Consider the following 13145-nt stretch of genomic DNA (forward strand, 5'->3'; position numbering starts at 1 on the left):
TTCTGTCTGGATGTTTGAGGAAAGAGGGGGCATGGGAAAAAGAGGGAGGGGCACGGGTGGAGGCAGTACACCCAGCCCCGTGCAAGTAACAGGACCCTGACCTCGCCATGCAGACCCCCCAGCCCCACGCAAGTAACAGGACCCCCTACTTCCACACGCAGACCCCCAGCCTCATGCAAGTAACAGCACCCCCTCCTTCCCCAGCAGACCCCCAGCTCCATGCAAGTAACAGCACCCTCTCCTTTCCAATGTAGACCCCCAGACCCAAGTAACAGGACCCCTTCCTTCCCCCACCTACAAAATTCCCTGTGCAGCCCCCATATATGAACATCCACTTATCTGCGCCCCCAAAACCCCTCAGCTCCTCGGTACCATCCCCCCACAGCCTCAGCGCGGCTTCCTGGTATCAGGTTTGCAATGAAGAATGAGGCCCCGCCCCTTTCAGGGACATCATCAAATTGCATGGTCACATGGGCATGACGTCAGCAGAAGTCCTTTAGCCGACTTGGATTTAGTCTCTACCCTGTCTCTATGGTGACGGAGATGTAAACAACCCGCGGCAGTGACTAGTATACGCCGTGATCCGGGGTGAGACCGGGCTGCCGCCGCTCTGCCCGTCCCTCCACGATGTCTCATACACAAGCCGAGAGCGTGATCAAGAACATTATCAGGGAAATCGCCCAGGAATGTGCTGCCAAGGGGCACACGGTGTCAGAGACCATGGCGGCATTTGTGGTGAGTGACCTGTGATGGAGTGGACTGTAGCTGATCTTTCACCGCTCAGACTGGCAGGGCATGCTGGAACTTGTAGTTTTGAAGATTGTCACTATAGTAATGTGACTGCTGAGTGTGAAGCCACCTGGTGTTGGCCACCAGACCTGCACCATGGCCACCAGCAGCCTCTGCTCCTGTCTGTCCAGCAGTGGCCTAATAGTCCTAAACAACCAGGGTAAGGTGAGTGCATGAAATAAGTGTTAGCTTCCTGGAGAGCTGTAGTGCTCTGCCCCGCCCACTGCACTTACAGCTCATTAGCATACAATATCACTGATGGATTTCTCAAAGACAATAAAACTGATTTCTACAAGGAAGGTGAGGATTTACTCCACATTACAGCGCCTGTACATACATGCCATTAGTTTATGGTATAAAATCTTGATGACAGTGCTCACTATGCAAACTGAGGGGACATAACTGTGCACTTTGGCCACTCCAAAGGTGCCCCGAAGCCCCCTCGTTTGCATAGAAAATACAGTTCATTTAAGGCTATGTGCCCATGATGCAGAAATGCTCTGGATTTTTTCCTGAGCGTTTCTGCATCTCCCTGGCAGAAAAAACGCATGCGGATTGTACATGCGGATTGTACATGCGGATTGTACATGCGGATTGTACATGTGTTTTTCCTGCCAGGTACAAGCGGATGTGAAGCGTTCTTCACATGCATTTCTGCATGCGGGTTACAAAGCGCTTTCCTAGCGATTTTAGCATCACTTGGAAAGTGCTTGACAACTTGTTCACACTATATAAATCCATGCAAACGGCATGGATTTATATACTGTGACCAAGTTAGTTAAAAAAAGAATAAAAATGGTAAAAAATAAAAAAAAAAACATACTCACCTTCCGATAGCCCCCGGTCTCCTTCTCCGGTCTTCCCTGTGTCTCGCGGTGCTGTAAAAGGACCTTCCATGACGTCATTTAGTCATGTGACAGGTCACGAGACCACCAACGTCAGCGGTCGCATGACCTGTCACATGACTGAATGACGTCATGGAAGGTCCTTTTAGACCATCGCAAGCCATTGGGGAGCCAGGACGCATCGCTGAGGAGACCGGGGGCCATCGGAAGGTGAGTATAATGTTTTTTTTTAATTTTAATTCTTCTTTTTTTTTTTCAGGTACCATGACACTCGGGTCTGGATGAGAGTCTCCTCTTCTCCAGACCCGGGTACCATCAGCACATTGAACCGCACGATATCCGCATGTGCACATGTAGTCATGCGGATATTAAGCGATTCAATGCAAGTCAATGGCGGCCAAATCACCGCAATTCCTCAAAATAATTGCTGCAGATTTTTCTGCAATGATAATCCGCAGCCGAAATTTCTGCAACATGTGCACAGCTCATGCGGATTATCATTGGGAAACATTGCAGACCTTCTACCATGCGTTTTTTAAGCGTTTCTGCAGCGGAATTGCCGCTGCGGAAACGCTTAAAAAAACGCATAGTGGGCACATAGCCTAAAAGTAAAATTTTTCTAAGGGCTAAGTCCCAACATATTTGCTTAAGTGATTTAGTTAGAGTTTTGGGGGTGACAGAATCCCTATAAAAGTGTTATGCCACGCGATCCCTGCAGCTAATCAGCGCTGGCTTCACTCTCTCCACCTTCGCACATATCCCATACATCTGGAAGTAGTGAGAGAGCAGCGGCTCTCACTTCTTCTGGATGTTTGTGATTTGTCCAAAGAAGGGGAGAGTGAAGCGAGCTCTGATTGGCTGCAGGGATCGTGTGACATAACACTGTCACGCAATCCTGGGGAGAGCTAGTGCTGATACCACCGGAATCGCGCCAAAGGTTATTATACGTGTTATTATTTTACAAGGTTGAAACAAAGGGATTCAGAAGGGGTTGTCCGAGTAGTGGACAACCCCTTTAAGAAAACCTTAACAGATAAGATTTTAGGGTTCACAAGGTCTATTGTTAACCCCAAACATATTAAAATACAATAAAATAACCATTTATTTTATGTGTTTTGTTTTTTTTGTTAAATCTCAGGTGAAAGCCATAGTATTAGACCCCAGAAATGGATTTAATGTGGATCGCACTCTGACAAAGGATGATGTACAGAAGCTGATCAAGGTAACACATCAACTTCTGACATACCGTACAGACCAAAAGTTTGGACACACCTTCTCATTTAAAGATTTTTCTGTATTTTCATGACTATGAAAATTGTACATTCACACTGAAGGCATCAAAACTATGAATTAACACATGTGGCATTATATACTTAACAAAAAAGTGTGAAACAACTGAAAATATGTCTTAGATTCTAGGTTCTTCAAAGTAGCCACCTTTTGCTTTGATGACTGCTTTGCACACTCTTGGCATTCTCTTGATGAGCTTCAAGAGGTAGTCACCGGAAATGGTCTTCCAACAATCTTGAAGGAGTTCCCAAAGATGCTTAGCACTTGTTGGCCCTTTTGCCTTCAGACTGCGGTCCAGCTCACCCCAAACCATCTCGATTGGGTTCAGGTCTGGTGACTGTGGAGGCCAGGTCATCTGGCGTAGCACCCCATCACTCTCCCTCTTGGTCAAATAGCCCTTACACAGCCTGGAGGTGTGTTTGGGGTCATTGACCTGTTGTAAAATAAATGATGGTCCAACTAAACGCAAACCGGATGGAATAGCATGCCGCTGCAAAATGCTGTGGTAGCCATGCTGGTTCAATTTTGCCTTCAATTTCAGTTGATCCCTTCCAATACTGTGAGCTTTCGGTGCATCCATGGTGACGCCAAGGACTATCCCGTGGCCACAGTGGGGACAGACTGTGGTGCCCAGTCCCATGAAGTCGGGGTAGTGAAGGACCTGATACACCCCGTCATATTGGGCCGTGATTTTTCCTTATTTTGGGACTTGTGGGAGAAGGGAACTGGACTAAGTAGCATGGGGAAAAGCCAAGTCCTTGAAGAAGAACCCCCGACGAAGTCTCAGATGGAGGAGTTCCCACTGTGCGTCCTTGTCGGTGACGAGGGTGAGACGGTGACCGAGGAGGCCGACCTCCCTGCGTTAGATATGTCCAGAGAGAACTTTGGGACTGCTCAAGTTCGAGACCTGACCTTAAAAGGGGCGTTCGACCAGGTTACTGTATGTAATGGGGTTGCCCAAGAGCCGGGGGCCGACACAAGATTCCCCCACTTTGCAGTGCAGGGGGAGTTGCTATATCGGGTGGCCAAACTGAGGGGTGGTGAGATAGTGGAACAGCTGTTAGTGCCGGGGCCGTACAGATGGCGGGTGCTAGATATGGCCCATTCACATGTTCTGGGGGGACACCTAGGGGTCGAGAAAACTCAGGAGAGGATACTGATAAGGTTTTATTGGCCAGGGTGTTATCGAGAAGTTCAAAACTATTGTAGGTCCTGCCCCACCTCCCAAATAACCGCTCCCTTCTCCCACTTTCGTAGCCCCTTAGTCCCACTACCTGTGATAGAAGTTCCCTTTGAGAGGATTGCCATGGACCTTGTTGGCCCCTTAGTTAAATCAGCTCGGGGCCACCAATATATCCTGGTCGTCATGGACTATGCGACCCGGTACCCTGAAGCGGTTCCCCTAAGGAACTCGTCCAGTAAAAGCATAGCCCGAGAGCTGGTCCATATTTTTGCTCGGACAGGTCTACCTAAAGAGATTCTGACAGACTAAGGAACCCCCTTCATGAGGAAGGTAATGAAGGAGCTTTGCAGAGTCCTTCTGATAAACCGAGGTCCGAAGCTGAGTTATCATCCACAGACGGACGGCCTAGTGGAACGCTTCAACAAGACCTTAAAGGCGATGCTCAAGAAGGTCCTTGAAAAGGATGAGCGAGACTGGGACTACCTGCACCCATTTCTGCTTTTCTCGGTCAGAGAAGTTCCTCAAGCCTCCACTGGCTTCTCTCCATTTCAGCTCTTATATGGGCGGCATCCAAGAGGTCTCCTAGACTTCGCCAAGGAAACTTGGGAGGCTGAAGTCACGCCACACCGGAGTATCATCGAACATGTCGCCCAGTTACAGGAGAGAATGTCAAAGGTGATACCCATCGTGAAGGAACATCTCCTCCCCGCGCAGGAAGCCTAGGCGAGGGTCTATAACCGGTCGGCGAGACTAAGACAGTTCCAGCCCGGGGACCGTGTTTTGGTGCTGATCCCTACCGTCGAGAGCAAGTTCCTCGCCAAATGGCAAGATCCATACGAGGTGGTGGAGAAAGTCAGCGAGGTTAATTATAAAGTCCACCAGCCTGGCCGAAGAAAGCCGCATCAAATATATCATGTAAATTTGCTCAAGCCATGGCGGGACCGTGAACCTGTGGAAACTCCTTGCCTGGGAGCCGCAACAGAAGGCATGGTGGAGGAGGTCACTATTGCAGAGACTCTATCACCGGCCCAGAAGCAACAGTGTCGAGAATTACTACAGCGGAATCGGGAGCTGTTCTCAGAGTTGCCGGGGCATACTCAAGTGGTAGAGCATGATGTGCTGACAGAGCCGCACGTACGAGTGAATCTGAAGCCGTATCGGATTCCGGAAGCACGCCGGGAGGTGATCTCGGCTGAGGTGAAGAGGATGTTAGACCTCTGGGTAATAGAAGAGTCAAAGAGTGGGTGGTCGAGCCCAGTCGTCCTCGTGCCGAAACCCAATGGAGAGTGGAGGTTTTGTAATGACTACCGCCGGCTGAATGAGGTATCCAAGTGTGACGCGTACCTGATGCCCCACGTCGACGAACTCATCGAGAGGCTTGGACCGGCGAGGTACATCACCACTCTTGACCTGACGAAGGGCTACTGGCAGATCCCCATGTCCCAGATGGCTAAGGAGAAGACAGCTTTCTCAACACCTGATGGGTGTTTTCAATACACGCGGATGCCGTTCGGACTACAGGGGGCCCCAGCCACGTTCCAGAGGGCTATGGATCGGATCCTAGCCCCACATAAGAAGTATGCCGCAGCCTACCTCGACAGACTGGACTAGTCACCTACCTAAACTACAGGCCGTTCTGGAGGCGCTAAGGAAGAAAGAATTTGTGGTCCAGACGGACGCTTCAGAGGTTGGTCTAGGGGCTGTACTCTCCCAAGAGATAAAAGGGGAAGAACATCCCTTTCTCTATCTAAGCCGAAAGCTGTCCTCCTGCGAGAAGAACTTCGCCATAGTAGAGAAAGAGTGTTTAGCCATAAAATGGGCCGTGGATACACTGAAATATTACCTACTAGGCCACAAGTTTAAATTAGTATCAGACTATGCCCCGTTGAGATGGTTGAGGGAAAAGAGGGGTAAAAATGCCAGGGTAACTAGATGGTTCCTAGAGCTTCAAGATTTTAACTTTCACGTGGAGCATAGGCCCGGGAAGTTACATGGGAATGCAGATGCCCTCTCTAGGATTCCCTGTCTGGTGTCAGAAGGTGCCCAAACCCCCGGCTTTGGGCAGAGGGGGGAAATATGTGACAGTGTCACTGGTTTTATATGTGAGGGGAGGTATGTGTCACTCAGGATGCTTTCCTGTGTGAACTAAGACTACTTTATGTTTCTGCCAGCGTGACCCCCCTGGGTTAAACGGGAAAACAAAACAAAGTATAGCTCAGTCCATAGGTGAGCGGGTTCCGCCCGCTCTCGGTAGCATAAACTGCACAGGTACAGTCCAGGTAACAAGCTCTGCAGCTTCCACAATACTGTCTGGAGACTTCCCTCTCCAGACCACACTCCAGAGAGAAAAAAAAAAGGACTGAGCTTTTACACATTGCTCAGCCACACCCTGAGGGGAGGTAGGGGGAATGGCGTCCCGCCCTCTTTGCCATTCCCATAAAACCGCACACCCTTTAATAGAGTAAACCTACCAGCATATAACACGCTGGCAGAAACATAAAGTAGGTCTTAGTTCACACAGGAGAGCATCGTGAGTGACACATACCTCCCCTCACATATAAAACCAGTGACACTGTCACAACTGTTAGAATTTGTATTATGGCAAGAAAAAAGCAGCTAAGTAAAGAAAAATGAGTGGCCATCACTACTTTAAGAAATGAAGGTCAGTCAATCTGAAAAATTGGGAAAACTTTGAAAGTGTCCCCAAGTGCAGTTGCAAAAACCATCAAGCGCTACAAAGAAACTGTCTCACATGAGGACCGCCCCAGGAAAGGAAGACCAAGAGTCACCTCTGCTTCTGAGGATAAGCTTATCCGAGTCACCAGCCTCAGAAATCGCAGGTTAACAGCAGCTCAGATTAGAGACCAGGTCAATGCCACACAGAGTTCTAGCAGCAGACACATCTCTACAACAACTGTTAAGAGGAGACTTTGTGCAGCAGGCCTTCATGGTAAAATAGCTGCTAGGAAACCACTGCTAAGGACAGGCAACAAGCAGAAGAGACTTGTTTAGGCTAAAGAACACAAGGAATGGACATTAGACCAGTGGAAATCTGTGCTTTGGTCTGATGAGTCCAAATTTGAGATCTTTGGTTCCAACCACCGTGTCTTTGTGCGACGCAGAAAAGGTGGACGGATGGACTCTACATGCCTGGTTCCCACCGTGAAGCATGGAGGAGGAGGTGTGATGGTGTGTGGGTGCTTTGCTGGTGACACTGTTGGGGATTTATTCAAAATTGAAGGCATACTGAACCAGCATGGCTACCACAGCATCTTGCAGCGGCATGCTATTCCATCCGGTTTGCGTTTAGTTGGACCATCATTTATTTTTCAACAGGTCAATGACCCCAAACACACCTCCAGGCTATGTATGGGCTATTTGACCAAAAAACAGAGTGATGGGGTGCTACGCCAGATGACCTGGCCTCCACAGTCACCAGACCTGAACCCAATCGAGATGGTTTGGGGTGAGCTGGACCACAGAGTGAAGGCAAAAGGGCCAACAAGTGCTAAGCATCACTAGGAACTCCTTCAAGATTGTTGGAAGACCATTTCCGGTGACTACCTCTTGAAGCTCATCAAGAGAATGCCAAGAGTGCGCAAAGCAGTCATCAAAGCAAAAGGTGGCTACTTTGAAGAACCTAGAATATAAGACATATTTTCAGTTGTTTCACACTTTTTTGTTAAGTATATAATTCCACATGTGTTAATTCATAGTTTTGATGCCTTCAGTGTGAATGTACAATTTTCATAGTCATGAAAATACAGAAAAATCTTTAAATGAGAAGGTGTGTCCAAACTTTTGGTCTGTACGGTACGTTGTTGGTCGCAGGCTGGGATCAGTAGTCTGCATTAATCATTCATCAAACCATCTTAACATTTTAATTCCAGACATACATGGATCAAGAATTGAAAACAAAAAATCGAAAAAAGGGTATCTGCTCAAGGCGACATTAAGAAGCAGGCAGAAACATTATTTGGGTTTCATGTCTGTCATGCTATGGTTTCCAGAAGGGAACAATATTTGGGGAGATTTTTAAGAAAAACTGAATTAGCCTCCTAAGGGTATGAGCCCACGGCATCTTTTTCAGGCGGAATCTGCCAGAAAAGTGCCATAAAACCACTGCAAAAGTGATCAGAATGCACAGTAACGTCAGGGCGACATTGCTGTGCACATGTTCCGTCTTATGTTATTTCTTTTAACCGCTTCAGGATTTGGACACCCTGAAGCGACTAAAAGAACTGATATGCTCATTTTTCGTGTGGTTTCCCAGCCGCCCGCTCATGATACTTAAAGGGGTTGTCCAATATCTATAATGCATTTAATTCACTGGAAGTTGTGGTAAAAATGCACATATAGGGATTAGCAGTATAGAGTGAACAGTAGGGAATTTTATATAAATAAATATATTACAAACATCAATAAAACTACTACCACCATTTTTTCTGAAGTGGCTTCACTTGGGAACACGTGGCAGCTGAGAATAAAATGACCATTTGTGAACATTTTTTTTTTCTGCCAAAATAACCAATCCCTAATTCGAAACGTCCATCGAATGAACATATCAGCAGGAAAGAAAAGAATTTGTTGTTACCTTAGTTATGGTTCTTGCTGTCCTGACTAATACATGTTCTTTCCTTCAGCTTTGCGTGGATAGACTACTTGACACAAAGAGCCCATCCCTGGAAACAATAAAGATGCAAGTGTACTTTGACATGAACTATACAACCAGAGGTAATTTGATTATTAAGCCAGCATTAAAGGGGTTGTCTGGGACTTTTATATTGATTTCCTTTCTTTAGTATAGGGCATCAATATCAGAACGGTGGGGGTGTGATACCCGGCATCCCCGCCGATCAGCTGTTCCTGTGGTGCCGCCGACTGGATATGATCAGTTTATGAGCAGAACAGTACAGCTCGGTCATTTGTATAGTGGCCACAGCGTTGTATGGCAGGTCCACCCGGCTGCTATACACAGGAGAGGGAGATGACAGCATGACATACGGCAGGGGCCGAGCACGTGCACAGTGTCGGTGTGTAAGTGTTCTCCTGTGTATAGCAGCCGCTCTGCACGCAGCATCACACAGCATAGGGCTAAGTCCCTTCTACGAAGATCTAAATCATTCAGTTTTGGGATGACAGACTCCCTGTCCAGTGAAAGCAAATGATCACCTATCCACAGGCTAGGTGGTAACTTATAGGCCGGTATCTGGGACACGCACTAATTGGCAAATCAGAACATTTTTATTCCTGAAGAAAAACTTTTAGCCCCATTACAAAATAGTTGGACGCGCGACCACTGCTCCATTCATTCTCTATGCTTCCAAAAAAAAGCAAAGTGCAATGCTCGCAGCCCCATAGGGAATGAATGGAGCAGCACTTGAGTGTGTGCACTGCCACTCCATTCTAACAGGGATAAAAGTGTCCTATTCTGCTGATTAGTGCGGGTCAAGGGTGATCAGACCCCAAACTTTCCACAAGTTATCACCTGCCCTGTGGATAGGTGATAACGTGTTTTCCCCAGATAACCCGTTTAACCCCTTTCCGACATGTACGGCACATGTCTGGTCTCTCCCTTTGGTGCGGGCTCATCGCACCTCATTCCGGGGACATGACAGATGATGTGCCCCTAACAGCCGCGGGTGGAATCGCGATCCATTCGTGCTGTTAACATGTTAAATGCCGCTCTCAATCTCTGACAGCGGCATTTAACATGGCCGTGGTGGAAGGACGTCATAAGTCCCGCCCATCGGCGTACATGTCACTTGATCGCGGGTCGCCGATGGATTGACATGACAATCCGGGGTCTGCAGTCGGCGCTCATAGCCAGTGAGAAATTCCGCTACACACAGGCAATCTGATGATCGCAGCTTCTAGTCTCCCATGGAGACTATTGAAGCATGTAAAAAAAAAAAAAAGTTTTTTAAAAAATAAAAAAATATATAAACGGTTAAACGGGTTTAAATCACCCCCCTTTCGCCCCATTCAAAATAAAACAAGAAAAGAAAAAATCAAATATCCACATACTAGGTATCGCCACATTCAGAATCACCCAATCTATCAATGTATAAAAAAAATTAATCCGATCGGTTAACGGCGTAACGAGAAAAAAAATCAAAACGCCAGAATTATGGTTTTTTTGGTTGTTGCAACTTTGCAATAAAATATAAACCTATATTTGAATGCCAAAGCATCCAAAAATGCCACCGACAATTTCAATAAAAAACTAATAATCTTTATTAAACAATGTAGACAAAAATACAATAAAATGCAGCAATATAGAAAAACTGCACAGAGATATGTGACAAAGAAAGATTAACAAGCAAAACATGGCAGTAAACCCAGTGCTGAGTAAGGTACTGTATTTTTCGGACTATAAGACGCACTGGACCATAAGACGCACCTAGGTTTTAAAGGAGGAAAATAGGAAAAAAAAATGTAAGCAAAAAATGTGGTCCTGATGCTCTGTTATGGGGGAGGGGGTCTGCTGCTGACACTGGTATTGGGGTAATGTCCCCCAATTCTGTTAATATCCTCCATCCTGGTATGTATGGCCCCTCCTTCCTGGTATAAGTGGCCCCCATCCCATCCTGGTATGCATGGCACCACTTTATCCCCCATCCTGGTATGCATGGCACTCCTTTATACCCCATCTTGGTATGCATGGCACCCCTTTATCCCCCATCCTGGTATGCATGGCACCCTCTGAGCCCCGATCCTGGTATGTATGGCACCTTCTGAGCCCCCATCCTGGTATGCATGGCACCCCTCTGAGCCCTCATCTTGGTATGCATGGCACCCTCTGAGCCCCATCCTGGTATGTATGGCACCTTCTGAGCCCCCATCCTGGTATGTATGGCACCTTCGCTGCGGCTCCAGTGTGCCGGCTATTGAGAGAAATGAATATTCATTGCTCTTTACGCTGCTCATAGGCGTGGGGAGCAGGGAATATTAATTTTCTTTGGTAGCGGGCACAGCTAGGCTGCTGCAGGCAGCTGCTGCCTCCTGTGCCCCGCTGATCCTCCACTACCGCTCCCCCACACACACCACCATGCGGCCATACAATAATATAGTATTCGAACTATAAGATACCCCCCCCCACACACACTTTCCTCCAAAATTTTGGAGGAAAAAAGTGCGTCTTATAGTCCGAAAATTACGGTATTCTTATCCCAATCTTATCTCTAAAGCCTAGTCAGAGACATTAGTATATCCTCTAGCCTCTGGAAATATATCAGATTCAGGATCAAAGTGTAACAGTCCATCAATATGCGGATCAGGTTCTCAGGATGGCCCAGTGATTAAAATAATGCTTGGCCAGTCCAGCACCTTTACTCTCAGTTTGTTTAGCAAGGCAGTGGTCGTCTTGGAGGTGTGATTGGGGTCGTTATGTTGGTATACTGCCCTGCGGCCCAGTTTCCGAAGGGAGGGGATCATGCCCTGCTTCAGTATGTCACAGTACATGTTGGCATTCATGGTTCCCTCAATGAACTGTAGCTCCTCACAGAAGGCAGCACTCATGCAGCCCCAAACCATGACTCTCCCACCATCATGCTTGACTGTAGGCAAGACACACTTGTCTTTGTACTCCTCACCTGGTTCCCGCCACACACGCTTGACACCATCTGAATCCATGTCGAGGCCTGTTCTGAGTGGTTAAATCGCTGTATGGTCTTGGTCACCGTACTGCAGCTCAGTTTCAGGGTGTTGGAAAGCTTCTTATATCCTAGAACATCTTTATGTAGAGCAGCAATTCTTTTATTCCGATCCTCAGAGAGTTCTTTGTCATGAGGTGCCATGTGGAACTTCCAGTGACCAGTATGAGAGTGTGAGAGCGGTAACACCAAATTTAACTCGCCTGCTCCCTATTCACACCTGAGATCTTGTAACACTAATGTGTCATATGACACCGGGGAGAGTAGATGGCTAATTGAGCACAATTTTGCCATTTACACTTAGGGGTGTACTCACTTTTGTTGCCAGCAATTTAGACATTAATGGCTGTGTGTGGAATTATTTAGATGTCACAACAAATTACACTGTTATACAAGCTGTACACTGACTACTTTACATTGTATCAAAGGGTCATATCTTCAGTGCTGCCCCATGAAAAGATATAATAAAATAGTTACAAAAATGTGAGGGGTGTACTCACTTTTGTGATATACTGTATACATGAATTGAATAAAAGGATTTCTAGTGATTTCCAATGTCTCCTTTCCTATTCTAGGTGAATTTCTTGATGAACATCATCGTGTCCTGGAATCTAGACTGGCACCAGTGTGCAGGGAGATCACTGACAGCCGAGCTCGCATAGCGGAGGAGTTAGAGAGCCTGTATCGGAAGATTGTCAGCTATGTTCTACTGAGATCTGGTCTTGGGTCTCCTACAGATATCAAGGTTGTCAGAGAAGCTACAGGTCAGCAAAGCAACTGCAGTGAGCCGCAATACAGCTCAAATTAGGGGGAAAATATGAAGATATCTGCTCATTCAGCCATCATTTCGCCATCTGCTATCAATCATAATGGCAAGGCCGAAAAATTATGATAATGAGGTTGTTTCTTGAAGATCTCTGTCCATATGCCCTATGGGTTAATAGGGCAAACTTAAGCCATGCATGAATCACAAAGACAGCCATTCATGTAAGGCTACTCGTCCTCCCACCAATAAATGAACAGTGGACTCGAGACAATATGTAGAAAGCTAGCTTCCAACCTTTTGGCATTTTGCTAGACTGATCAGGGGCACAATTAGGTTACCATTGTTATACCTCCGAAATGCCTTGATGTCATAAGTCCATTCCAGATGAAGTTTACTTTAGTGGGGTTTTCCTGGATTAGAAAAACATGTCTGCTTTCTTTCACAAACAGTGCCCTCATGGACCATGAGTTGTGTGTGGTATTGTAATTCTGCCAGTGTTGCAATACCAGGCACAACCTATGGTTAGTAGGTGGCAAGTTAAAATTCATAGACCGAGGCAGTCAGTAAACTTACAGCGTGAATAAGGCATATTATCAGTTAATTTGTTTCTTTTGGTT

The 13145-nt window shown here is 46.7% G+C and overlaps 1 protein-coding gene across 2 annotated transcripts in view; it reads left to right on the plus strand.

Moving 5' to 3' along the window:
* Window positions 1–416: 416 nt before the first annotated feature.
* The window catches only part of CFAP206 (cilia and flagella associated protein 206), a 36875-nt gene continuing 24146 nt past the window's right edge, over window positions 417–13145 (plus strand). The window contains exons 1-4 of one of the 2 annotated variants that reach the window (XM_073675681.1): window positions 417–735; window positions 2773–2856; window positions 8751–8841; window positions 12338–12526. In XM_073675681.1, coding sequence (XP_073531782.1) covers window positions 628–735; window positions 2773–2856; window positions 8751–8841; window positions 12338–12526 — 472 coding nt within the window. In that variant the 5' untranslated portion in view covers window positions 417–627. The remainder of the gene's footprint in view (window positions 736–2772; window positions 2857–8750; window positions 8842–12337; window positions 12527–13145) is intronic. The other variant, XM_073675680.1, reaches the window with a different exon arrangement.

This window comes from Phyllobates terribilis, unplaced genomic scaffold (assembly GCF_046119375.1).
Source record: "Phyllobates terribilis strain yellow unplaced genomic scaffold, ASM4611937v1 Scaffold_3__8_contigs__length_932513732, whole genome shotgun sequence".
NCBI lineage: Eukaryota > Metazoa > Chordata > Amphibia > Anura > Dendrobatidae > Phyllobates > Phyllobates terribilis.